The sequence below is a fragment of the Octopus bimaculoides genome, chromosome 9, assembly GCF_046866305.1.
Source record: "Octopus bimaculoides isolate indiv1 chromosome 9, ASM4686630v1, whole genome shotgun sequence".
NCBI lineage: Eukaryota > Metazoa > Mollusca > Cephalopoda > Octopoda > Octopodidae > Octopus > Octopus bimaculoides.
Window position 1 is genome coordinate 22315237 of NC_142936.1, and position 27783 is coordinate 22343019.

General features: G+C 37.0%; 2 protein-coding genes across 6 annotated transcripts in view; one reads left to right on the forward strand and one right to left on the reverse strand.

Moving 5' to 3' along the window:
* Positions 1-3188, forward strand: part of LOC106868019 (transient receptor potential cation channel subfamily A member 1) — a 164142-nt gene extending 160954 nt beyond the window's left edge. For all 4 annotated transcript variants that reach the window (XM_089357265.1, XM_089357266.1, XM_089357267.1 and 1 more), the window contains one exon: positions 2467-3188. In XM_089357265.1, coding sequence (XP_089213391.1) covers positions 2467-2665 — 199 coding nt within the window. In that variant the 3' untranslated portion in view covers positions 2666-3188. The remainder of the gene's footprint in view (positions 1-2466) is intronic.
* Positions 3189-9243: 6055 nt separating this feature from the next.
* LOC106868041 (mitotic checkpoint serine/threonine-protein kinase BUB1 beta) overlaps positions 9244-27783 on the reverse strand; it is a 58982-nt gene continuing 40442 nt past the window's right edge. For both annotated transcript variants that reach the window (XM_014913161.3, XM_014913154.3), the window contains exons 15-23: positions 24767-25134; positions 23296-23546; positions 22080-22198; positions 20077-20163; positions 17515-17604; positions 13995-14155; positions 12880-13048; positions 10599-10705; positions 9244-9592 (exon numbers count right to left, since the gene is read on the reverse strand). In XM_014913161.3, coding sequence (XP_014768647.2) covers positions 9427-9592; positions 10599-10705; positions 12880-13048; positions 13995-14155; positions 17515-17604; positions 20077-20163; positions 22080-22198; positions 23296-23546; positions 24767-25134 — 1518 coding nt within the window. In that variant the 3' untranslated portion in view covers positions 9244-9426. The remainder of the gene's footprint in view (positions 9593-10598; positions 10706-12879; positions 13049-13994; positions 14156-17514; positions 17605-20076; positions 20164-22079; positions 22199-23295; positions 23547-24766; positions 25135-27783) is intronic.

The window sequence follows — 27783 nt, forward strand, 5'->3', positions numbered from 1 at the left end:
ATTATTGAAACATGCCTACCTGTTCAATATGCAATATACATACATATACATCAATATACAATATACATAGGTGCATGTCAAAGTATACTATACATACATGTCAATACACAGTATAAATAAATGTGATGAGAATGTACAGCATACGTGCAACTAGCATACAATTAACAAATGTTTCATAACATCCTCCAACAAACCAGAATTCAGCTTCAGATCATTTTAAGGATTTTCATTTTAGTGTTACATTTCTCACCAAGTTTGTCTCAAAACTTCAAATCTAAAGGAACTAGGATTCTTTATTTGAATACGTGGCACTGATTGTCCAGAACATCTTATAGTCCGTACTAATTTACGAACTGTAACTGAAAATTCCTGCTGCCTCATACTAGTTTACAGGTACCTTGCACAGTACAGCGTTTATAAACCTATTTCATTTATGCTAGTGGAGGCGCAATGACCCAGTGGTTAGGGCAGCGGACTCGCGGTTTCGATTCCCAGACCGGGCGCTGTGAGTGTTTATTGAGCGAAAACACCTAAAGCTCCACAAGGCTCCGGCAGGGGATGGTGGCGAACCCTGCTGTACTCTTTCACCACAACTTTTTCTCACTCTTACTTCCTGTTTCTGTTGTGCTTGTAATTCAAAGGGTCAGCCTTGTCACACTGTGTCACGCTGAATATCCCCGAGAACTACGTTAAGGGTACACGTGTCTGTGGAGTGCTCAGCCACTTGCACGTTAATTTCACGAGCAGGCTGTTCCGTTGATCGGATCAACTGGAACCTTCGACGTCGTAAGCGACGGAGTGCCAACAACAACAACATTTATGCTATTGTGCAAGTGTCTGTATTTCATTTAATCATTTAAACAAATTTAGTATCAGCTAATGATTAGGGTGTTGGACTCATGATCGTATGATTGTGGTTTCGATTCCTGGACCAGGCGACACTTAATTTCACATTGCTCCAGTCCACTCAACTGGCAAAAATGAGTAATTCTACGACGGACGGGCGTCCCGTCCAGGTGGGGAATATATACGCCATAGAAATTGGGAAACCGGCCCTATAAGCCTATATGACTCAGGAAGGATCATTACTTTACATTTTAAGGTGGTGCCCCATCATGGCCGCAGTCAGATAACCTAGACAGGTTCCGGAAAATCGATGTTGTGCCTGTATAACGCTTTAACTTTAGAAAGAAACGGAAATAGAAATGTGTGATATTCGTTTCCTAGTTATTGGCAATGTATAAGTGTAGGCGTGGCTCTCTGGTAAGAACTCTGCTTCCCAACAACATTATTCTGGGTTCAGTGCCACTGCATAACACATTGAGCTAGTATCTTCTAGTATAGCCTCAGGCCAACAAAAGACTTGTGAGTGGATTTGGTGAACAGAAACTGAAAGAAGCCTGCTGGCACTTGTGCCGGTGGCACGTGTAAAGACATTCGAGCGAGATCGTTGCCGGTGCCGCTGGACTGGCTCCTGTGCAGGTGGCACGTAAACTACACCATTTTGAGCGTGGCCGTTGCCAGTACCACCTGACTGGCCTTCGTGCTGGTGGCACGTAAAAACACCCGCTACACTCTCGGAGTGGTTGGCATTAGGAAGAGCATCCAGCTGTAGAAACTCTGCCAGAGAGATGGTGTAGCCATCTGGTTCACAAGTCCTCAGTCAAATGATCCAACCCATGCTAGCATGGAAAGCGGATGTTAAACAATGATGATGATGATGGTGATATATATATATATATAGTTTTAGGGAAAAGAACCAAGGTTCATGAACTCATCGATGAAAATCCACTGTCACATATAGAAAAATTAATAAGTAAAAGCACAATAAATAAGTACAATATAATACAAAGTAAAAATCATAAGATAAAGATAATAAAACGACTACACGTGTTTCATAACCAATTTTCAAATAGAAAGAAAATTTAAATCGATTAAAACTATCGAAAATCAATTCTATTCAAAAATATAGCTAATCTTCAGGTCAAAATACAACAATAATAATAGTATATATATATATATATATAGTATTCTTTAACATGAATACTGTTACTGTAACTTCGAAGTTTCTGTCCGCTAAGTTGTCATTGGACTATGTTCATCTTGCTTGGTGTAGTTGGAGTTCTCTTGAATGATCATTGGTTGTAGGGTACGCTGTGATGGAAAGGTATTATGGAAGATTTTTATTAAGTTTGGCATTAACACTCATACATTTACATTGAATGCCAATATCCAGTATTATACAACCGTTTTGTCAATTATTTTCTTCAGTGCTAACTCGTGTTCTGCTTCTACAAATCATTTTGATTTTGATGTTAGCTCTAATGGTACTAAGGATGCTAATGCCTAATTTTAAATTCTTATTTTCTCTTAAACTTTCGAGGAAATCTGGACGGGTTACTAAGGGATTAATTAAATTTTTCTTTTTTCTCTTTTTTTACCTTTTTCACTCTTTCGAAAACACAGGTTGAAGTCTATACAGAGTATGATGGAAAGCCAGCAAGAGATGATCCGTATGATTACACAGAAAATGGAGATATGTACAGAAGATGATTTTGTCGATGAAGGTGAAAACTTTACCGAGTGTATGGGAACTGACCTCAGTAACGGGGAAAACCAAGTGAAACGGTGGAAAAGCTTTGTTGAAAAGAAAGTCAAAAAATAATTTTCTTTGATGTTGTGCAAGCGGGCAGCAGAGCAAGAGTGACAATGAAAGTGTGCCAACAGCACAGACCAGATGTAGTTATGCAGGTGTGAATGTCTGCAGGTGTTTCAGCAGAACAAGAGTACCTGTATTAGTCTCAAGAGTTGTTTGTTGCAATTGTGTAGTAGTGGTTGTGCATGATGTGCCGGATTGTCGGATAATCATTAGTTTGCCGTGTAAAACGGCAGTGGCATATCAATAGTTGTTTGTGCTTTGTATCTCGTTAGATAAAACAGAACTATCTCTCTCTACTCCTTTGGTGACATTTTAGTCGTTAGATTAAACGTTTGACAGAAACAGATTATGAAGGAATGAACAAAAAAGGCAGCTAACTAAGGAATTAACAAACAACTGAAAGTTAAAATATATTATTTCTAATTAAGCAAAACAATTCTCAGGTTTAGAAAAATGTGTGTGAATTTTCAGTACATGTTATTTATATATTTATAAGCAGTATAAAAGATATTCTCCTCCCCAACAAAAACATTCTGTATCAATTCATTAAGCTAATATGTGTATATATATATATATATATATATATATATATATATATATATATATATACACACACATACATATATATAACCATATACGTACATACACACACACACATGTATTCTATGCTAGCCAGATTAGAATACTGGAATGGTCATTGTAAGAAAACTTGGACATCCCTACTGATTGGTAGTGATAAATAGAGAATTTCAAAAAATACGAACTCAAGAAAACAAAATCGGTGCAACTCTGGCGTGTGATCTACAAGGACGATTACTTTAGCTTACATTTTAGTTTATTTTGTGCTCGTGCTACTTTGGTGTATGATGATTTTATCAATGAATTGAGCGAACATTTGCTAGAAACACAAGAAAAAGGTCTCATCTGCAACCAGCAAAAGTAATCATCTTTTTCAAAATACGAATTTTCGAATCCAACCAAGTTCTTTCAGTTGCTTGAGTATTGGTTCCAGTGTTTGGATCAACATAATATCTTTGGTGGTTGGCAATAGAATGGCAAAAATTTAGATAATTTAAACTGAAGTATGCTGGTCATTCGTCGGAATGAATACCCGAATTTTTTGCAATTTTCCTTTGAATTATGGGTTCAAGTGTTTCACGATTTTTTTCTACATAAAAATAGCGGCTATCTGCATCTTTCTTTAATTCAAAGCCCTTCCAATCTCACCTTGACTATTTCTTTTGGCTACAGATGAGGAAAGAGTGCTGAAGCCCTTTTTCATGCGTTTCTAGCAGATGTTCACTCAATTCATCGATAAAATTATTTTAATAATAATAAAACCATGTTTCATTTAGTTTTAGTAAATAAATAAACCAAGAATAAACAATATAATAATTAAAATAAGCGCTCAGATCACACATCAAAATAAATTTGCTCACGTAGATCACATGGCAATGTAACTCTAACACAAAGTAATCGCCCTTTAAGTTGTAGATCACACGTCAAGGTAGCTCCACAAAATCTTAGTTAATGATTCGTAAAAAATCATAGGCCCCTTTCATATAATTTATTCCCACAAACCGGTGTTGTCATATGGCATTGTCTCACGAGAAGAGAAAAATAAAATAATCTTCTAAAATATTTTAAATTATTTATTAAGTTACAAGGCGTGGATAATTTATGAGATAGAATAATTGGCTCATGTAGAGAAATGAAAATTTTAGGTAGTTTTTAAAAATTTTGTTACATAATTTCAAGTATCATATATGCAACTGTCATCAGTTTTATGCCCACTTCTCAAGCTTATATGGATTAAACAGGTCGTCATGTTTGAAGTTCTTATTCAGAGTTACTTGCCCTCTTTATACAGATTGTAAACCATATCATACGTTCCAATTTTCCCATGGTTTCTTTGGATGGATAATGCTCCTAACTCTTAGCATATTGCAAAGTGTACTGCAAGCATTTTATACTGACTGGTACCAGCACTAGAGAGGTTGCCTCGTCCTCAGCGAGATTAAAGAATCCGCTCTACATTATCTCTGTTAAAGCTACAGTGACTGAAATAAGAATTGAATAACTTATCTAGATTAAACTCCAGTTGACGGCGAATTTGACAGGTTTAACAAATATTTTTAAGTGCACACTCTGATGGCAATGAAAACGAACATGGAAACTGAGGTTTTGATCCTTGGTTATATGAAGCAGTTGTATATCTGCTAGAAGTATATTGTGTGGTTTTGTTGCAATTCTATCATCCATCACCATTTTTATTAATTATATAGAGGCATAGGCTTGGTTGTGTGGTCAAGAAATTTGTTTCAAAACCAGTCTCACAGCATGACACCGTGGGCAAGTGCCTTCTATCTTGAGCTACAGCTGACCAATACCTTGTGAGAGTAACTGGTAGACATTGCACACAGAAACCTGTTACGTGCGTGTGTGGATGTTAATATGCTGTGATTCCTTATCAGAAAGTTATCTTCTGGTTCTAAACTTTCAAAAATGAGTAAAATAATAACAGTTAAGTGTTAGTGACAGAAGGGTATCCAGCAGTTAAAACGATTCTTCAATAATATATATATATTCCATACTAGTATGGAAAAATGAACGTAAAATAATTACAAGAACTAGATACATTATACTTTTCCAGTGCAGATGGTACACTAAAATGCACCCAATGAGGATTGTGGGTTATCATAATAAAATGTAGCCAGTACACATATGGGATAGGGTTTCCAGAAACAAAAATGGCAGTTTTCTCTCAATTGTTGTATGTGCCAGATGACATAGGACTGCGACAAGCGATGAAATATTGGCAGATCTGTCCAAAGTATGTTGCATAAAAAAAAACAACATAAAATGCATTTTTTTTTACATAGGCGCAAGGAGTGGCTGTGTGGTAAGTAGCTTGCTTACGAACCACATGGTTCTGGGTTCAGTCCCACTGCGTGACACCTTGGGCGTCTTCTACTATAGCCTCGGACCGACCAAAGACTTGTGAGTGGATTTGGTAGACAGAAACTGAAAGAAGCCCGTTAAAGTCTGTCATACCAGCCATGATGAAATACCACAAGGTATAGAAAATACGTATTCGCCTTTATATATTTAATCCTTTATATTGAACACTCAATATTTCATCTATTCAATAAGACATTCAATACTTTATTTCATTGTACCATCCATTTTTATTTTATATTATATATTGTATATTCCATATTCTATATCCCACATTGGTTTTGCAGGAATATAAATAAAACATAAAAAACAGACAGTGTTGGAACTCTTTTAAACAAAATAATATATTCCTCTATACACAATCATACAAAACCACTTTTTTTGTATTTATTTTTACTTGCACACATATATATATATATAAATTATATAATAATAATAATATTAGGGACAAATATGTATGTGTGTGTGTGTTTGTCCCCCCCAACATCGCTTGACAACCGATGCTGGTGTGTTTACGTCCCCGTAACTTAGCGGTTCGGCAAAAGAGACCGATAGAATAAGTCCTGGGGTCGATTTGCTCGACTAAAGGCGGTGCTCCAGCATGGCCGCAGTCAAATGACTGAAACAAGTAAAAGAGTAAAAGAATAAAATTTGTTGTCATTCCTATCATTATTTTATAAGTTATTATGAATGATGGCGATGATTATGCTGATGGCAGCAGTAATTATACTGGTGGTGACGATACCAGTGATGGTGGTTGTGATGATGTTTAAAAACTTATGAAGATTTGCAAAGAGAGGAGGAGTGAAACTGAGGAAGTGCAGGGAAAAGCTAGGAAAATGTTTTTGTTTCGGAAATCAATCAACAACTCTGTTACTAAAATTTTACGAGAAAGGTAAATAGCTATTAGAGAGAAAAAGAACAAATGAACTGAAAACAATAGCTTCAAAAGATGATAAATGCCCCAATTCATGGTTTTTTTATTAGTCGTTTGATTACAGCTGTCTGCAGCTATCTAGCTGTGAGTATATTTGGGCAACACCCGTTTTGGACTATGTACACAATGTTTAGGATATATAAACAAGTAAGAAAATATTACATGACATTTATACAAAGACATCAGAACTCACAAGTAAAAAGAATTATCTACTACAATGCTGTCTCTCTTTCTCTCACATGTCTATCTATTGATATAAATATAAATTAGAAATGGAAACCAAAACAATAAATTGAACAATTAAATAATTTAATCATTAAATGATAAATTCGATTCAATTTCATCATTTTATAGAAAACAAATGACATATCTCATAAATTACAGCTGTTTCCACTTCATTAATAAAACCAAATTTTTCAAGAATAATAAAATCCCATTTAAGTACAAGGACATCTTTTTAAATATTTCACAAAAAATAACAGTTGAAACTTTTTTATAATTGCTAACACTTTTTAAAAAAACGCTTTTTGAGAGCGAGCGTAATCATAAATAAATAATCTAACTGAAATTACGTAAATTCCTAAATTTAAATCTATCAGAATCTAGTTCTATAACCGATTTTGTTGTATAATACACACATTCATATATTGATATAGGTAATAAAAATCAGTAAATTCTTCGGATATTTAATATCCCTTAGTTGATTATTTAACACCTAGCTAAATTGTTATCTATCTATATATCTATATATATATATATACACGCATACGAGGGGGTACTATAAAGTTCCTGATATTGAGGGTATCACGAAAGGCCAAACCTACAGAGCTTAGAAAAATTGAAAGACTGCTGCAATATGTACGTGAATCTGAGAGAGGAATATGTTGAATAAAATAATAATTAACTGATCCTCCTATATTTTCTTTTACCCAAAGCCAAGAACTTTTCAGCTCATATATATATACTCTTATTTTACATAGAGGTGCACCAAATTTCTGGAGATTTATGGTCCAGAAACTCTTATAATCTGCACTAATTTACAAGCAGGAAATTCAAATTCTCATAGCCATCATACTTGTTTACTGAGTAGCTGTTTCACAGAGCAGTATTAATAAATTTGTATCATTTATACTAATGTACATCTACCCAGATTTAATTTATTTAGAGGTGACACAGGATGGTCACCTCTAATTACGAAAAGATTTGGAACCAAAAGTTCTGGAAACTCAATGTTCTCCCTGTAGTTGAAATGGATTTCTTAATGCATAGCACAGCGGTCAAATTCAGAAAAGGATAGTGTAGTTGATTACAAATTGACCCCTGCACCTGAACAAAACTGACAGTTATATAATCAACACTAAGTAGATGAAACACAAAGAGAAAAATTTTACTATTTTCTGTATATATCTGTCACTTTAGTATATAGTGGGTAAGGAGTAGTGAGGGAGAGGGTTGTCAATCAAATTGACCCAAATATTTGACTGATGCCTATTTAGCCACAGAGGAATGAAAAACAAAGCCAGTAAGGATTTAAACACAAGATGTGAAGAGACACAGATAAATATACTGAAAAGTATCACCTTCATCTTCCAGAAAAGGTTCCCTACATGCTTTGACAAAGGCCAGCCTTGTTGACTTTGAAATACTTAAATACCAGAGGCTTTGGAACTTGTTACAAGTACTCAAAGTTTGTACCTTTTATGTCAGAAAGACTTTTTTACTGTCAGCAACATAAGATGCAAAGTATTTGAAATCACCAACTTCAAAATATCTCATGGCATGTGCACAAAACCAGAGATTTATGGAGGCCTTTCTCCCATCTCATTGCAGGGTTTGTTTAGCAGATCACTGCCATCGTAGTCAAGCTATATAAGATATATTGTATTTTGGAAGGTCTATTTATGGAGACCTTTCTTCTATCACATTGCAGGATTCATTTTGCAGGTCATTACTATCATAGTTAAGCTATATGAGATATTGCATTTTGGAAGTTTCCATGCCCTAATTCAGGGATTTATGGAGAACTTTCTCCCATCTCAACACAGGGTTAGTTTTGCGGATCACTGTCATTGTAGTTAAGCTATATCAGATATATTGTATTTTGGAAATTTTCACACCCCAACAGAGATGCACAACATGAAATTAAAGACTTATCAAAGCTAAATGATTCCTAGTGTGGATGTAGTGAAATACATCACAGTTTGAGATCCCTTGATGAGTGAAATAAAATACAAGGCATTTGTTTCAACTAACTCTTATTTCTGCCAATCCACTTCATTCCTTACACTGGCATATAGTCACATATCTCGTGGAAGAGATGACTAAATTGGTCCTCAGGACTTTGATTAGTATTTATTTTATCAACATACGAAAGAATAAAAATAAAAGAATTAAATTTTAAAAAAGCCATGAGATTGGAACTCAGAACATAAAGCAATTTGTTCTGCAGCTTCAACCAACTCATCTCTTATTCCATCCCAATATCAATACACAATTAACAGAAAATATAATGTTGCATACAACACTGGGGAAATAGATTAATATTTTTTTGCTGGAGTAGAACATTCAAAAAAATTTCTATGACACAGGAAATTTGGTATTTTGATCAATATGTATTTGTGTATAGTTGTATATTTGTGAATGTATATTTAAAAATAAAAAAATAAAAGTACACAGTAGAAATTGCAGATGGACTTGGATTCAAATTTATTAAACATATCTCATTACTGCATTGCTTTAACAAGACATTTCACACACATACACACAGTTTACTTTCACAGTACACACACACACACACACACACACACACACACAAAATACACAATGGTTTAAGCATTAAAAGACTGTCCAGAGGGTCATTGTCTACACCAGCTTATTGCATATCCGTGTACATGGCCATCTTAAACTGGGCCACTAAAGAAGAATTAAAATATTCAATAAACTGATCACGAAGTTCAATCAGATTCGGTAACTGGTCTGCTGATGGAATATTGAGTAAGTCATGGAAAAGCTGTTTCCATAATGGAATATTCCATTTCCTAGAAAAGAGAAAGAAAAATAATAATTAACTCATTAGCAATATAATACCATAATATTGTTGTTGGCACTCCGTCGCTTACGACGTCAAGGGTTCCAGTTGATCCGATCAACGGAACAGCCTGCTCGTGAAATTAACGTGCAAGTGGCTGAGCACTCCACAGACACGTGTACCCTTAACGTAGTTATCGGAGATATTCAGCGTGACACAGTGTGACAAGGCTGACCCTTTGAATTACAGGCACAACAGAAACAGGAAGTAAGAGTGAGAGAAAGTTGTGGTGGAAGAGTACAGCAGGGTTCGCCACCATCCCCTGCCGGAGCCTCGTAGAGCTTTAGGTGTTTTCGCTCAATAAACACTCACAACGCCCGGTCTGGGAATCGAAACCGCGATCCTATGACCGCGAGTCTGCTGCCCTAACCACTGGGCCATTTTTACTGTAGAAAACTAATTGTGATGTGTGAGTTTGGGCACATAACTGCAAATGCTGAGGGAGCATATAACCAATTAACCAACCTCAGCTCATCACTGGTACATTTTATTTTTATCAATCAGACAGACAGACATAACAAATTTGGTTGATGCAAACTGTGTAGAAGACTGTCAAATGTACATGTTTGTATCAACCAAAATTACTTTTTGGTATTTCCATTCAATCTCAGTGTTAACATTTCATCTTCCAAATAACAGAGAGAGTACAAAGCTGCAGTGGACTGACTGAATGCTGATGAAAATGAGCCAAGAGAATCTTTACATAGTTGTTAAGGCTTCTAGAAATAGTAGCTATATCAACCTCAAATCATTATCCTACTAAGTGTCGAGAAACATTGGATAAGGTAGTACAAGATATATTATGTCTGAATAGATAGACGGAATGGAAGATCTCTGTTCACAGTAACCTTGATCAGCACTTCGCTAGGTCTAAGCAACATCAACAACAACAAAATCGAGGACAGGATGCATGTACAACTTAATGAGATAGATATTCAAGAGTGAGATTTACTTACCGCTGAAAGTTGGAGGTGAGTAGCCATTTTCCTTGAGAATAGAAAACATTCATGTATTTGCCAAAGAGAACAGTGTGTATCGTTCCAAGAATGCCAAACAGATCTGTCTGCAAAGTTAGAAAAGAGAAGACAAGAAAAGAAAACAGAATTCATGTTAGTAAAGTGATTGAATTGTAGCAACAAGAAAATCTTCCACTGAATTCTTGACACTACCCACCACCAGCGTATTACAGGTTATTACTTCATTTTCAATATATTTAAATAACATTACAATAATTATCCCTTCATTAACAAAAAAATAAAGAACCCCCCCCCCCCCCATCATTTTACTCGCAAAAATATTTTATCTTAATTGCAATAGTATGCCATGCAAACAATCTCCCTAAAAGATAAATAGAAACAAAAATATAGGCGCAGGCATGGCTGTGTGGTAAAAAGTTTGCTTCCCAACCACATGATTCCAGGTTCAGTCTGATTGCATTCTACCTTGGGCAAGTGTCTTGTACTACAGCCTGGACAGACCAAGTGAGTGGATTTGGTCAATAGAAACAGAAAAAAAAAAGCTTGTCATTTAGATGTGTGTGTGTAGGAAGAAAGGAAACCTATATTTCCCTGGATTTTAAACTCTAAATACTGCAGCACAAGATTAGATAATTGTGATTGTAACATGGCACCATTGACTCAAACTGTTCCAACACCTTTGAAGAGTGGTTCCCAAACTATGAGTCACGAACGGAATCCTAGTGGGTCACAGAAAGTTATAAAATTACACATTAGCTTTGATTAACTGCTGTCTATCGAGATAGTTCAAGACTCATGTTTTCAATACCAGACTGGTTGTTTTATGAAGCAGTAGGCTTTTTTCACAAACTTAACAAATCAGAGGTGGTCATTTTCTCAAGTTACTTATTCGTACGTAATCGTAAAAAGGAAAAGTCTGTTTTTACCTATTCATAGAGAACTTTAACTAGGCGCAGTACAACACTGATCGAGCCGATATCAGTTACTGCTTCAAGGTTTTGTATTAGAGTTAATACCTGCCCATAGAGTATGGAAACGTTGAAACAGATATAAAACGTTTTGTTTCACATTTAATATAACCCTAACCCAGTAGAGTTAAGTGGGTCGCGTCTCTAAAAAGTTTGGGAACCACTGCCTTAGAATACTCCACACTTCCACCCTGATTTATAAACATTTGTAAAAAATACTAGTGCAGGTGTCATATAAAAAAGCACCCAGTACACACTGTAAAATGGTTGGTGTTAGGAAGGGTATCCAGTTGTAGAAATCATGTCAGAACAGACAATGGAGCTTGGTGTGGCCCCTGGCCATACCAGCTCCTGTCAAACCATCCAACCCATGCCAGTATGGGAAATGGATATTAAATGATGATAATCTCAGTGGGAAAATGATAGTCAGTGGTGTATCAGACAAGATACCAACAGGTATCTTTTCTGGCTCCTTGGACTATGATTTCAAATCCCGCCAAAGTCACTTTGCCTTTTGTCTTTGTGAGGTCAATACCAATCCAGAGGTGTGGAATGGCTGAATTTCTAGATATCAGAGAAGGTAAGATATCTAGTGGTATTCCAGCTTTTTGCATTCTGGGTTCAAATCTCAGCATGAACTAACTGGGGGATAACTTTATTGTCACTTTGTTCAATACCAGTACCTTGTCTTTCAGTGCTTTTAACAGAATAGCCCATTCTACCGCAAGCATTCAGACCAAGTCACATTTGGAGGACGACTTCCACCCTCCCGTCAGTTTCAGGAATAAAATGGGGCACAGTTACTGCTCCCCTCCTTACTAAGCATAAAAAAAAAGGCTGAATTTGGTATATTTGGACAGTTACATTTTGATAGAACTGTTTTTAAAGTAGAAAGTCCTTCCACTCAAACATGAAACTCAATGTAGAGCCTGGTTGTCAGCCAGGCAGATTGAGGAAAGTAGAATTTTCTGTTTTATGCAAGTGTGTAGTACAGTCACTGCCATATAGCTTTAACTCATAACATTCTTAGCACATAGCTTCTGTGATATGATAGTGCAGAAACCAACAAAGTAAAATGAAATCATCATCATCATCATCATCATCATCATCGTTTAACGTCCGCTTTCCATGCTAGCATGGGTTGGACGATTTGACTGAGGACTGGTGAAACCGGATGGCAACACCAGGCTCCAATCTAATTTGGCAGAGTTTCTACAGCTGGATGCCCTTCGAAATGAAAATGAAAAAAAAAAAAATGCAAGTATTTAATCAAAACAAACAAAAATATTCACCTGATAAGACCAAGGTTTGTCAGTTTTCATTTCAATACATTGAAAGCCAGACGTCATAACTTTGCCCTGAAACACAGTTCCCTCTGGGTAAGTTGACATGTCAATTGCTTCACCAAAATCAATTAATGTCAATAGCATTGGAACCTTCAGATCAGGTGATATTTTCTTCCTTTTTAGTTGAAAGAAACAGAAACAGAATGACATTAATAATATCTGCATTGAAGATTTCATTATTAGAAAATACTTTTTTTTTAAACCGGAAAAAAAAAATTAATAAAATAAAATACTATAATTCTTAATTATAGCTATTAAGTGCAAGTAAGTGCCTTGCAAACAACTGATTGAGCAATCCACTTCATTATAACAAATGTTCCATGTGGCAATTCTACTTTCTGTATCTTTGAAAATTGGAAGTTAATCTTATATAAATATATTTGTTTTTAAAAATAACCATACAATTACAAAACCTACCACTCATTCCTGAGAGGAATGAGTTTCCATAATAATTTGAAATCATTATCCAGAAGAACTACAGTTACCTATTTTGCACCATTGTACTCTAAGTTGCAGGCTCCATACATCTATTTATATTCAACTAAACACAGGAACTTATATATTATATCCACAAACAACGAGACTTTTCATGACAGAGTGTATTGCAGAGACCTAGATGAGACAGAACTACAGACTTGTCTCTTCTATTGCTGTGCTACATCTACAGGGCAACACAGCTCCAACCATGAGCCAGCTCAAGTGCAGTTAAGGTACTCAACACCAATAACACCACAATCAAGATACTAAATCTACAGCCTGATATCTGATAAATGCTAACATGACCTAAAGAAAATATATAACAATACATATAGCCTATATATATAAGGTAGATGAATGAATAAGGAAAAACATTGTTTACTCCTTACTTGGTGGTCATCATACCACTTATTTAAACCTGGAGGTATCCTGTGAAGAGATGTTGAGCAAAACTCAACAAATCGGGCACTCCTACCTTGAGACAAGAGACTTTGCTCTTAGCTCCAATTGATTATATATCAAAATTATAACCTAATGTGCACTTGATGACTGTTTCTACCACAAAGATCAAATAAAAGCCATACCTGAGTTTGATGACAATGTTGTCTGGTTTGATGTCTCCATGTATTATTTTACACTTGTGTAGACGATCAACAATAGTTAACAATTCAATGAGAAAGTAAACAGCCAACGCCTCACAAGTACTGCTGTTGCACAATTCTGCTTGTTTCTTGTTTACAAAATCCTACATGTAAGAAAAGGAGAGACTGTTTATTCCATTTAGTTTTCACTGAGGAACATAAGAAAAGTGGTAGAGGCATAGGAGTGGCTGTGTGGTAAATAACTTGCTTACGAACCACATGGTTCCAGGTTCAATCCTACTGTGTGGCACCTTGGCAAGTGTCTTCTACTATAGCCTCGGGCCGACCAAAGCCTTGTGAGTGGATTTGGTAGACGGAAACTGAAAGAAGCCCGTCGTATATATATGTGTGTGTGTGTGTGTGTGTGTGTATATGTTTGTGTGTCTGTTTGTCCCCCCCAACATCGCTTGACAACCGATGCTGGTGTGTTTTACGTCCTTGTAACTTAGCGGTTCGGCAAAAGAGACCAATAGAATAAGTCCTGGGGTCGATTAGCTCAACTAAAGGTGGTGCTCCAGCATGGCCACAGTCACATGACTGAAACAAATAAGAGTAAAAAGAGTATAATAATAGTCATTGTGGGAATAATAATGATGATGATGGTGGTGGTGGTGGCAGCTCTTGCAACCATAGTTGTTGTTTAGCACTACCTCAACCCTGATCCAGCAGACCTATGATCAAAGACACTCCAGGCTTGACCAACCAATCGTTTCCCCTTTTTCTTTTCTTTCTTTTTTCCAAACGCTGTATCCCTATAACTACATTGTTCAAAGTGATCTTTTTGAAAGCAGAATAAGAATTTGAGAAATTTGACTGCTATCTCTGATTGATCAAGCAGCTAGGTAGAGCATCACAAATCTGACTTCCACCCCACCCACCACTATTCTAATATTTTACTTTTTCTCTCTCCCCTAGGCAAATGTGCACCCCTAAGGCTATTGAGTACTCTTTGTACTTACACTCCGATTTTCACACCCCACTTCTGGCTTTTCTCCTATCATTGTTTCCTGTCCTGTTCCTTTCCTCGGCCCATATGCCTATGGTCACTGAGTACTCTAGTGTTCATCATCATCATCATCATCATCGTTTAACGTCCGCTTTCCATGCTAGCATGGGTTGGACGATTTGACTGAGGACCGGTGAAACCAGATGGCTACACCAGTCTCCAATCTAATTTGGCAGAGTTTCTAAAGCTGGATGCCCTTCCTAACGCCAACCACTCAGAGAGTGTAGTGGGTGCTTTTACGTGTCACCCGCACGAAGGCCAGTCAGGCGGTACAAAATGGTGTATTTTATGTGCCACCCGCACAAGAGCCAGTCCAGGGGCACTGGCAACAATCTCGCTCGAAAATCCTTACACATGTCACGGGCACAAACACACAGCACACTGGTAAAGTAATTGATGATAGAAAGAGAATCAAGCTATAGAAACCAAATCAAATGACACATATGAGCAACAGTCTTCAGGAGTAGCAGCTCCAAATAAGAAACGGCTCAGATCAATATAATCTGTCCAAACCATGTCAGCATGTAAAGTGGACTTTAAAAAATTATGCAGAGACCCCCTTTGGTCATGACTGACCATGGGATTGCACCTAGAAAGTTATCCTCCCAGGCACAAGTTCATGCATACCGACCTCCCCTCTTCACGCCACCAGTGTTATCCAAGGGAAAGGCAAAGGCCGATACAGCTTGGCACCAGTGATGTCGCAACTCATTTCTACAGCTGAGTGAACTGGAGCAACGTGAAATAAAGTGTCTTGCTCAAGAACACAACATGCAGCCCGGTTTGGGATCTGAACTCACAACTTTGCGATCATAAGCTCAACACTCTAACCACTGAGCCATGCGCCTTCACAAATTATATTATTATTATTAAGGTGGCGAGCTGGCAGAATCATTAGCATACTGGACGAAGTGCTTACTGATATTTCATCCATCACTATGTTCTGAGTTCAAATTCTGCCATGGTTGACTTTGCCTTTCATCCTTTCGGGGTTAATAAATTAAGTACCAGTGGAACACTGGGGTCGATGTAATAGATTAGTCCCCTCCCCACAAATCTGAGGCCTTGTGCCTCCAGTAGAAAGGATTATTATTATTGAAGTGGTGAACTGGCAGAATCGTTAGCACGCTGGGCAAAATGTTTAGCAGTGTTTCATCTGTCTTCAAGTTCTGAGTTTAAATTCCACTGAGGTCCACTTTGCCTTTTATCCTTTCAGAGTTAACAAAATAAATACCAGTTGAAAACTGAGGTCGATGTAATCAACTTACCTGCTCCCCGAAATTGCCAGCTTTGTGTCAAAACTTGAAATTATTACTATTATTGAGGTTATCTTTGCTTTCCATCTTTCTGGTGTTGATAAAATAAAGTACCACTCAAGTACTGAGATTGATGTAATCGACTAAACTCTTCCCCAAAATTGCAGGCCTTGTGCCAAAATTAGAAATTATTATTCTTATTATTAAGGTGAAGAGCTGGCAAAATCATTAGCACATTAGACAAAATGTCTAGCAGTGGTTTGTCCATCTTTACATTCTGTGTTCAAGTTCTACCAAGGTTGACTTTGCTTTTCATCCTTTACTACTGGGGTCAATGTAATCATTGACTCTCTCCCCCAAACTTCAGGCCTTGAGCCTACATCAGAAAGAATTATTAGTATTAAAGCAGTGAGCTGGTAGAAGCATTCACATGCCAGATAAAATGCTTAGCATTTAGTACATCTTTACATTCTGAATTCAAAATCTGCCATGGTCAACTTGCATCCTTTCAGGGTCGATGAAATAAGTTTCAGTTGAGCACTGGGATTCATGTAAATGACTACTCCTCACCTCTGAAATTTCAGGCCTTGTGCCTATATTAGAAAAAAATATTTCATTTTTATTTCAACAGCTTTTACTCATGTCAATTATTTTCTTTACCTGAAGTCTTGGGCAACAAAACACTAAACAATGGCTTATTTTTATTTGCTATTGTTTGGTACATTGATTGAAATTTGACTTGAAAGTTGTAGAGATAAAGACACAGATGATAAATTACATAACAAGAATTAGAAAAGAAGTGGTATCTTGGGAGAGGCATTTTGTGAGCCATGTAGACAGAGGTAAACAACAAGTACTATGTCTTGCTCAAGGATAGAACAGAAGCTGTAGCAAATATTAAGCTACCTCAGTCATGTTTCCTACATTTTCACATGAACGAACTCTTTGGTAGTTGCATAACCTGAGAAATAACAGCCATGTGTTTCCTACATTTCCACATGAACAAGCACTTTGGTGCACTTGCATAACCTGAGAAATAGCAGCCAAATCTCACCTAAATCATAGTTGATTGTCTTAAAAAAAAGATTGGTCATAGCTGAAATACATTTGGTCATAGGGCTGTTCTGGAGTGATAAAGCAACAACAACAACACACAGAGAAATAAACCAGTTATTTTCAAATAAATCAACTTTATACATACCAACAATGTCCCATACTTGTAGAAGGGAGTTATTAAAATGCTGCCGTTGTTGTAAAAGTAGGCATCTTTGATGACTGGATAACAGGGAGACTGACAATAGAAGAAATACACAAGTTCAAGATTCACGTACAACTAGGTAAAGAGTTGTGTGTGTGTGTGTGTGTGTTTATTCCAACATGTGGAACCTTTGATGCCGACACTTTTCTCTCACTCTATTTTTTCCCCCTCATCCTTTTTCTGCCAAAGACTTTCCCATTTTACTCAAGTACCAAACTAATACACCTGCTTGTTGTTCTCTCACCCATCTGTTTTTTGTTTTCTGTACATCTGAACCATATATACATACAGATATATACACATCATCATCATATGTCCATTGTCCATACTGGTATGGGTTAAACAGTTTGACCAGAGCTGGCAAGACTCATATATATATATATATATATATATATATATATATATATATATATGCCTGGTTCAAAAGAATGATATCCATTATCCTAATATTCTTAAAATTTAGTCTATTTTGTTTTAGATCTATCACCATTGTCATCTTTTAACATCTATCTTTCATGCTGGCATGGGTTAGACAGTTTGACAGGATCTAACAAGTCAAAGGAGTGCACCATGCACTAATGTCTATATAGCTGGATGCACTTCCTAATGCCAATCATTTTACTGAATGTATTGGATGCTTTTTCATGGCACCAACTCTAGTGAGGTCACCATATGGCTTACAAGTCTAAAAACCTCTTTAACAAAAGATGTGTATGTGTGAAGGTGCATAGCTTAGTGGTTAGGATGTTGCACTCACATCTCGCAACACATACTTAGATTCTTATTGTTATATACTTCAAAATTGGTAACACTAACCTAACTGCAAGGTCGGTTGCCCAGGACCCAAAAGATCTGTTAAGCACAATTATTTTCAGTTGGTTTTTTAATGTCTATGCATTAAATATGTTAATTCAAGTAGTGAAGTTAGTATTAACATGATTCTTAATGTTCCAAGTTCAAATTCCACTGTGGTCGAAAAATTTATACAATATCCGTATACATATTTGCGACAGTAGGTTGCGTTTTCACTACGACTTAAAACGATTAGACTCCAACAGATATCATCCGGTAATTGCCATTTGAATGGAAATTTTGTTTTCACTATAAAACGACATATTGAGCCCCAACTACACTCTAGCTGAAAAATACAGAATACTTCACAAGTAATATAAACGTCCTAAATTCAGTGGCGGCATTAAATGTCTTGCAAACAACTCGCACATGCAAGTGCTACCAATCGAGAACTCTGCATACCGGAAGCCAGCAAGTGTATGGGGTCATCAGGAGAGAATGCGCGCCGTTTCGGGGCCTACCTCTCGACAGCATCAATGTGCACCCGCCCCTATCACTGATATGAGGCCCCGCTTGCTAGATCAACTGGTTATTAAAAACAAAGCTCAATATTTCTCTAGCCATCGCTCATCGTCTCTTTTTAACCAAATCCAGTGGCTCGCCTTCTCCACAGTATTTTGGATATTGGTCATGGTGGTATTAAATTAATGTTACACATTAATTTAATGTCTTCAATTATCTTAATTCATGTGTCTCGAATTATACATAGATATATACAAGATTTACACAGATATAAAAGTTAGAACTTGTGATCCGCTTGTGGACCTTTTTCTTTAGAAATTTTTGCCCACCACACTAAAAAGTTTCTCCACCCCTGCTTTAGACGTTGATAAAATAAGGACCCATTGACTATTGGGGTTGATGTAATCGACTATCAGCATCCCCAAATTTCAAGCCTTGTACCTATATCAGAAAAGATTATTATCATTATTACGAAAGTGAGCTGACAGAATCATTAGCATGCCAGATAACACTGATCTCACTACCTGAATTATTCAATTCCTATACACTTCTACAGACCAAATAAAACAGTTTGGATGCTATTTTACATTCATTTTTATATGCCAAAGTAAGTAAATATTGTCACTTGTCATCTGAGATCATGTACATCCGTGGACATCATAGCAAAATGAGAAATTAGAAATGAAATGTTTCTAAGTGCAGGCGTGGGTGTGTGGTAAGAAGTTTGTTTCCCAAACACATGGTTCTGAGTTCGGTCCCACTGCGTGGCACCTTGGGCAAGTATCTTCTACTATAGCCTCAGGCCAACCAAAGCCCTGCAAGTGGATTTGGTAGACAGAAACTGAAAGACGCCCATCGTGTATATGTGTATATATATACATATATATAATAGAAATATGTTACAATGTGCATTTTCGTTTTTTTTCTTCTCACTTTCCCCCCCTATATATATATTTGTAAATATTTAGTGTGTGTGTGTGTGTCTGACTTTGTCCCCAAAATTTAGAGGTTTGGCAAAAAGAATAAGTACTAGGCTATTCAGAATAACTCCTGAATAGCCTAGAATAACTCCTGGGGTCGATTTTTTCAACTAAAGGCAGTGTTCCAGCATAGCTGCAGTTAAATGACTGAAACAAGTAAAAAAAATCATAATCACCATTTGAAAAGGAATATTAAATGAGAACTAATTACCATTTTTGAAGCATTTGGGAATTTCTTCAGCCGTTCCTGAATTTCATCGCAAATGTAAAACTCCCAAAAGTTGCTAAATTTCATTACCTATAAAAATGCCATTAGTTTAAAAGTTTAGTGACAGAAATAGATAAATTCAGGCATTTACTTCATTCTAAAAATAAAAAAACAGGGGGGAAAAAACAAAACAAAGAAGAGTATTAATGGTTTTTCATATACACAAAGAAACAATACATAACTGTCACACCTGCAAGTAAGTATGACCTGGTGGCTGTTAGCATGCTTTCGTTAGTTGTTTTAGCTGCCTATGTGATCACAAGCAGACACAGACCTCCTGCATTTGAACAACCAGAACATCTTTGATACAACAATTAGAGAGGGAGGGAGGGAGGGAGAGAGAGAGAGAGAGAGAGAGAGAGAGAGATAGAGCTGCACAAGCATTTGACAAATACTCATTTGTAGCTGAGTAAACTAGAGCAATATAGAATCACTAGCATAGCTAGAGTGTGTTATGCTCAGGGCGGCCCTTCCATTTGCCGCCCCTAGACCCCACAAAAAACAGTCTACAGCAATAGCCTACAACAGGATGAAAAGTGCCACCCAGGGCAGACTGCCCCTACCACCCTTCACCTAGCTATGCTAAAGTATAGAATGAAGAGCCTTGCTCAAAGACACTACATGCTGGCTGGTCCAGGAATTAAACCCACAACCTTACAATCTGGAGCCCAACAACTTAACTTCTAGGCTACTCGCCTTCATACAAATACAATACTGTGACCAACAATATGGGCAAAATGTCCAACTTTCTCTATCACTGTACTTCAATGAAGCAAAAATCAGGTGTCTTGCACAAGTCCACACTGAGGTAGTGCACAAGTCCACACTGAGGTAGTTCATTATCATTTTAACACCCACTTTTCCATGCTTGCATGGGTCAGATTGAATCCATCAATGTAGATTCCTATGATTGAATGCCCTTTCTGTTTGCTGCCAACCATATATATATAGTCACTATAGTTTTGAGGCACGATGTAAAGCAGGCCTTGCCATCCACTCAAGAAAACATAGTAAATGATCCACAAGCGCTCAAGCAAATTGAGTCCTGAACTTGTTTCAATTGCCAAAAGGTTCACAAGGCACCAACAACCCTAGAGAGAGACATTCATGTCCATAGGACATGATTAATGTTTTATTTTACTGAACCCTCATTTGTTGTTCATGACAAGAGAATCCATCATATATATATATATATATATATATATATATATATATATATATATATATATATATATATATATTTGTAAGTGCATGTGTGTGATATATTTGGGATTCCTTGTGTGATAGTTGTAAATATGTGTCATAGTCATACAGGCAGTATTCTTCATTTCCAATATTCTGTAAAAACATGTCTGGCCATGGGGAAATATCACCTTGCTTGAAAACAGATGAAGGTTAGCAACAAGAAGGGCACCCTGCCATACAAAATGTCTCAACAAATTCCATTCAACCCAGTCAAGCATGAAAAAGTGGATGTTAAAACAATGGTGGTTATCACAGAGAAAAACCATTTTTTTCCCAATCTTTTCTCGACACAACATCAATTCTTCTGAGTTTTCTCTCCATTCATGTTTTTCCTGGCCATCAAATGTATCAGTCATATCAATTTGAAAAGGTTTGTGAAGATTATGCTAGTGTGGAAAGCCGTTAAAGGTATTTCCTGTTTGGGATGAAGTTGGGACATGAAGGAGGATTTGTGAAGATCACACCAGTCTGCAAAGGTCTGTCAAGACCAAACTAGTCAGGAAGGCCCTGTCAAGATTAGATTAAACTGGAAGAAGGCCTAGTCAAAATCAGACAAAACCTGGTCATCATAACAGAATTATCCTAATTAAGTTTGTGATTTGACTGGTCAAAACTCGGAGAAACCTATAATAAACACTTAATACATCCACTCCAAGAACCCAAAAGGTTAACAAGCTCAATAAATTACAATAGTAAATTACCTTAAGTGCCACATCAAACATTCCACTGTCAATAGCCAAGGTGCACTCGGTACACAGCTTGTATATCTGTCCATTTCCACCTTTGGCTACCTGTTTTTCTATAACTCCTCTCCACAATCCTGAAAAAAGAACAAAATGATGAGCAGGAAAAAAATCCTGTCACATTTTTGACACACTCTGAGGGTACTTACTCAATACTTACAGTAAAATAAACATTAATTTTTTCATTCTTTGTATATTACTTTATACCGTAGTGGTTAAATTTGTAGCAATCTTACCCTTTAAAAATGAGCTTAGGAGCAGACCCACATCAGACAGTTCAAGCAACACTGAGATCATAAAGCCATTTTATGAACAAAGAAAATTGTTTAAGGTTGGTTAGTAGACCCCCTCATCACCAAACAGCTAATGAGCTTAATCAATGAGTTGCCCTTCATTCATCATTGAAGAGTAGATTTGCTGGTGAACCTTTCTTGGGTAGAATCATCACATGTGATGAAAAGCAAGTTCTCTACAATCACATCCAACAAAAACAACAAATGTTAACGCTCAAAGAAAAAGCAGAATCCATCTCTAAACCTGGACTTCACCCGAAAAGTGTTATGCTGTTTTTGGTGGAATATAAACGGTCTCATTTATCCTGAAGTGTTAAACCAAAACAAAACAGTTAATGCAGAGAAGTATAGTCTTTCAACAAAAGCACTGCATAAAAATTTGCAGAAAATATGCTTGTCACTGGTCAGTCATAAAGTGGTGTTACTCTTACGCAATAATGCAAGAGCACCACCAACATGGAAAATGGATGATGATGTTGATGACATATAACCCAAGTCACTCAGGAAAAGATTATGGCACAACATACAGAAGTTTTACTTAACCTTCCGTACTCACTTGACCTTGCTCCATCTGACTAACATCTTTTCAGATCATAACAACATTGTTTAGAAGGAAAATATCTTATTAATTGTGAAGTGGTTAAAAACGATATTGAGTATTTCTTTGCTTCAAAAACTGAAGAATTGTATGCTTGAAGGATCAAACTGTATGCTCCACTCACAAGATTTGGGTCAGTGCAGAGCTACAACAGAAGACACCTGCCCAAGGTACCATATAGTAGGGCTGAACCTGAAACCACACGATTGGAAAGTGAACAGCTAAACCATGCAGCCCTATCTGTACTTTTCGAAAATATTTCCGTTGAGTCTGCAGCACTCACCAATTGTAACTTGAAAATTTGTTCGCAAAATTGGCAGGTCTTCATTTAAGCAATGGTAGGAGTCATGATACTCTAATGGTTCAGAAAGGTTGGCAAGAACTTTCTTCTGGTGCTCTTTGCAGAATGGATCAGCAATAAGAAGTTGCTTGGAAGATACTTGACTGAAGTGGCTGTTGGTATGATGACTCGGATCAGCTGTACGGTTCTCCAGACTAGAATGTGTTCCTTCATTGCTTCTTTCTTTGATTGGGCTACACAATCAAGATAAAAATCAAAGAGTTACAGTATTAAAACAAAGACTGGCATTAAGTCACAGTATTTAATTTTAGACCAACACTAAATTACAGTTTTAAAATGTAGACCAACATTCGAAGGAAAATAACTTTCAAAAGTAAACTATTAAAATCAAACAGATTATTCCACATATCATTAGATTCAGAAAAACCAAAAAACTGCTTTTTTCTTGTAAATATATAATTTGCTTCATCTTTTAAAACTGCTACCCATTTTCTCATTCATAACTTGTAATGAAAAACAGTTTTTCTTTTAGAATGCATTAATATTTTCATATGTCTGTAATTAAGTTTTTTATTGTCTCAAGTACAAATTCTCAAGCATTATTTTCAAGTTCTAAGTAAGATTTTCCTTAATCCCTCAGAGATTTACAGACTTCATCCTCTATTTTAGAATGTATTAATATCCTTGCAAGTATATATTAAGCATTACTTAGTCGTAAGTAAAAATTTTCAAGCAGGCGTAGGAGTGGCTGTGTGGTAAGTAGCCTGCTTACCAACCACATGGTTCTGGGTTCAGTCCCACTGCGTGACACCATGGGCAAGTGTCTTCTACTAAATCCTCGGGCTGACCAAAGATTGTAAGTGGATTTGGTAGACAGAAACTGAAAGAAGCCCGTCGTATATATATATATATATATATATATGTTTTTACCTTTGTGAGTTACAAGTGATGCTATCTGTGAGATTCCCAGCTTTTTTAGCTGCTATTTCTGAACTTCGGTATATGGTGAAGCAAATATTTGCTGATCCCTTAATTATATATATATATATATATATATATATATATATATATATACATATTTATATATATATACATATTTATATATATATATATGTATGTGTATGTGTGTGTATATGCTTGTGCGTCTGTGTTTGTCCCCCCCAACATCGCTTGACAACCGATGCTGGTGTGTTTACTTCCCCGTAACCTAGTGGTTCAGCAAAAGAGACCGATAGTATAAGTACTAGGCTTACAAAGAATAAGTACAGGGGTCGATTTGCTCGGCTAAAGGCGGTGCTCCAGCATGGCCACAGTCAAATGACTGAAACAAAAGAGCAAGCATTATTTTCTAGATTTAAGATTTTCATTAACCTCTTTGAGACTTATAGATGCCCTTTTCTATTCTTGACCCCTAACAAAAGTACGCACAACTCTAGAATGTTCTAATACTGACCTCATTGCAGTAGTTCTGTTCGTGTTTTCAGCAGTTCTGTACATGTTTTCAGTCGGTCTCTCTATCATAATTGTATTTTCTGTAGTGATACATGCAGTGCCATTGATCAAACTGATGTTGGACATGTCAGGCAGAGAGAAGACATTTGTTGATGGATGAAACGGTGTGGACACCATGTTTTTGCAAAGCACTTGATTTATAGGACAGGTCTGCGGATCGTCTTCATAAATCTGAAATGTTGGCTCAGTGTTCGGTTGAGGTGCTGGGTTCACAGGTTTTTGGAAGGTTGAAGACCATTCGTTACCAAAACCCAGAGTAATTTCATTCACATCTGGCATTGTTAAATGAAATTTTACATCCTTTTCAGCCTACAGAGAAAACAAGATAAATACCAACATTATTGCAAAACAACAGTCATATCATAATTGCTACCAAGTATTACTATTATTACTACAAACTTCTATTAATGATACCAAATGACAAAATGATATTATCATTGCTACCAAGTGATAATATGGTTACAAAGTGTTATTGCTACTAAATGATATTGTTATTGCAACCAAGAGACATTGTTATTGTTACATAATGATATTGCTAACAACAGATATTGGTTTCAAATTTTGGCACAAGGCCAGCAATTGGGGGAGTGTTAAGTCGATTACATCAACTCCAGTGCTCAACTGGTACATATTTTATCTCTGCTGTAAAGATGAAAAGCAAAGCCAACCTCAGTGGAATTTTACCACAGAACATAGAGACAGACAAAATGTCATTAAGTATTTCACCTGGTGTGCTAACAATCCCGCCAGCTTGCTACCTTCGCAGCAACAAATATTAATTATTATTTCTACCAAATAAGGTAGCAAACTGGCAGAATCATTATCAATCCAGACAAAACACTTAGTGGCATTTCTTCCAGGTTTACATACTTAGTTCAAATTCTGCTAAGGCTGACTTTACCTTCTGTCCTTTCAGGGTCATTAAAAGAAGTACCAGTCGAGCACTGGGATCCATATAATCATCTAACTCTCTCCCCACCAAACTCCAGTCTTTGTGCCTATAGAAAACATTGTTGCTTCCAAATGATATTATTATTGCAATCATGTAATATCAATGCTGCCAAGTGATGTTATTGTTAATCACCTGCATACAGGCTCATCCCCTGCAACCCTCTCCAGCTGAGCATCCCTAATCTTGCAGGCTCGTAGGTCCTGGTGCTGTGTAAAAGCACCTGGTACGCTCTGTAAAGTGGTTAGCATCAGGAAGGGCAACCAGCCATAGAAACCATACTAAAACAGACATGGAGCTTGAACAGCTTCTGTCAAACCATCCAACCCATGCCAGCATGGAAAACGAACGTTAAATGTAAGTGATGAAATGAATGAAGATTTCTGGCTATTAACCCTTCCATAACTATTTCTAATGAGTATACTGCCACCGAGGTGTTTCAATTAACATTTAATACAATGAAACTTTAGGAAGAGCTTAATGTATATTATGTTGGTGTTGACCAGCTGAAATTTCACATTATCATATTGTAATGAGATTTTTGTTTAGGTTTAAAATATAAAAATGAACATTTTAGAAAGGAGAGTCCCAGGTAGTTAAGTGCTGAAAGTTATATTATTCTAAATATGTGAGAATGTAATAAACATACCATAGGCACTGAAATAGCTCATGGCTGTCTGTGTATGGAGATTGCTTTATAACCAGATGGTTTCAGGTGCTATCTCACTGTGTGATACTCAAGGAAAGAATCTTCGACTATAGCCTCGGGTCAATCAACGCCTTGTAAATGGAATTGAAAGATGGAATTTCTATGGCAGCTTATCATGTGGGTTGACAGGTAAACTGGCAACAGCTCAAAGGTTGCAACTTTCACAGAAATGAGTGGAAATGTAAGCAAACACAAATCCATACATATTGAAAAAAAAATTTTTTTTTGCCTTTTATTGTGAGCACTCATTCAACCATTATGTTTTAAGTGGAAAATCCGATGACTAGCACCCATGCCAACGTCGTCTCCTTCATTGGACACGAAACTCAGGTTGCGAAGACCTGTTGGGGCAAGCGAAAGCGAAATCGGGATGGCACCTGTGCCCAGCGTCGCCTTTCTGGCACTTGTGCTCGTGACATGTGTAAGGATTTTCGAGCGAGATCATTTCCACTGCCTCTGGACTGGCTCCTGTGCGGGTGGCACATAAAATACACCATTTTGAGCGTGGCCGTTGCCAGTACCCCCGAACTGGCCTTCGTGCGGGTGACACGTAAAAGCACCCACTACACTCTCTGAGTGGTTGGCGTTAGGAAGGGCATCCAGCTGTAGAAACTCTGCCAAATCAGATTGGAGCCTGGTGTAGCTATCTGGTTCACCAGTCCCCAGTCAAATCGTCCAACCCATGCTAGCATGGAAAGCGGACGTTAAACGATGATGGTAGTGCTTCAGCTATTCATTATAACTGAAGGATTGCTGTAGATATTGAGGCTCTGGTGAAGCTATAAAGTGTTACTCAGGCACTCAACCTGGAGTCCGCTGCATCTTATAACAGAAACAGTTCTAAGCTAACGAAGTTTGTAAGGTCATTGTTTATTCTTTTATTCCTGTCAGTCTATACACATATGTTTATGAAATCCTCATTTAATGTTCACTTTTCCATGCTTGCATGGGTTGGATGCAGATGTTCTAGTCAGATGCCCTTCCTGTCACCAACCATTCCCTATTTCCAAATATGGTAATATTTTCCCATAGCCAGATATATTCTTGATGAATATTGGAAACAAATGATGTTCCTTGTGTGACAGTGACATCCATTTACAAGTATAACACAATGTCAAGACAAACGTACACACACATATGATGGGATTCTTTCAGTCTCCGTCTACTGAAACCACTGACAAGGCCTTGCTCAGCCAAGACTGTAGTGGAAGGCATTTAGCCAAAGTGTCATGCAGTGGGACTGAACCCACCATATGTTTGTGAAGCAAGCTTCTTATCATACAGCCATGCCTACATCTTT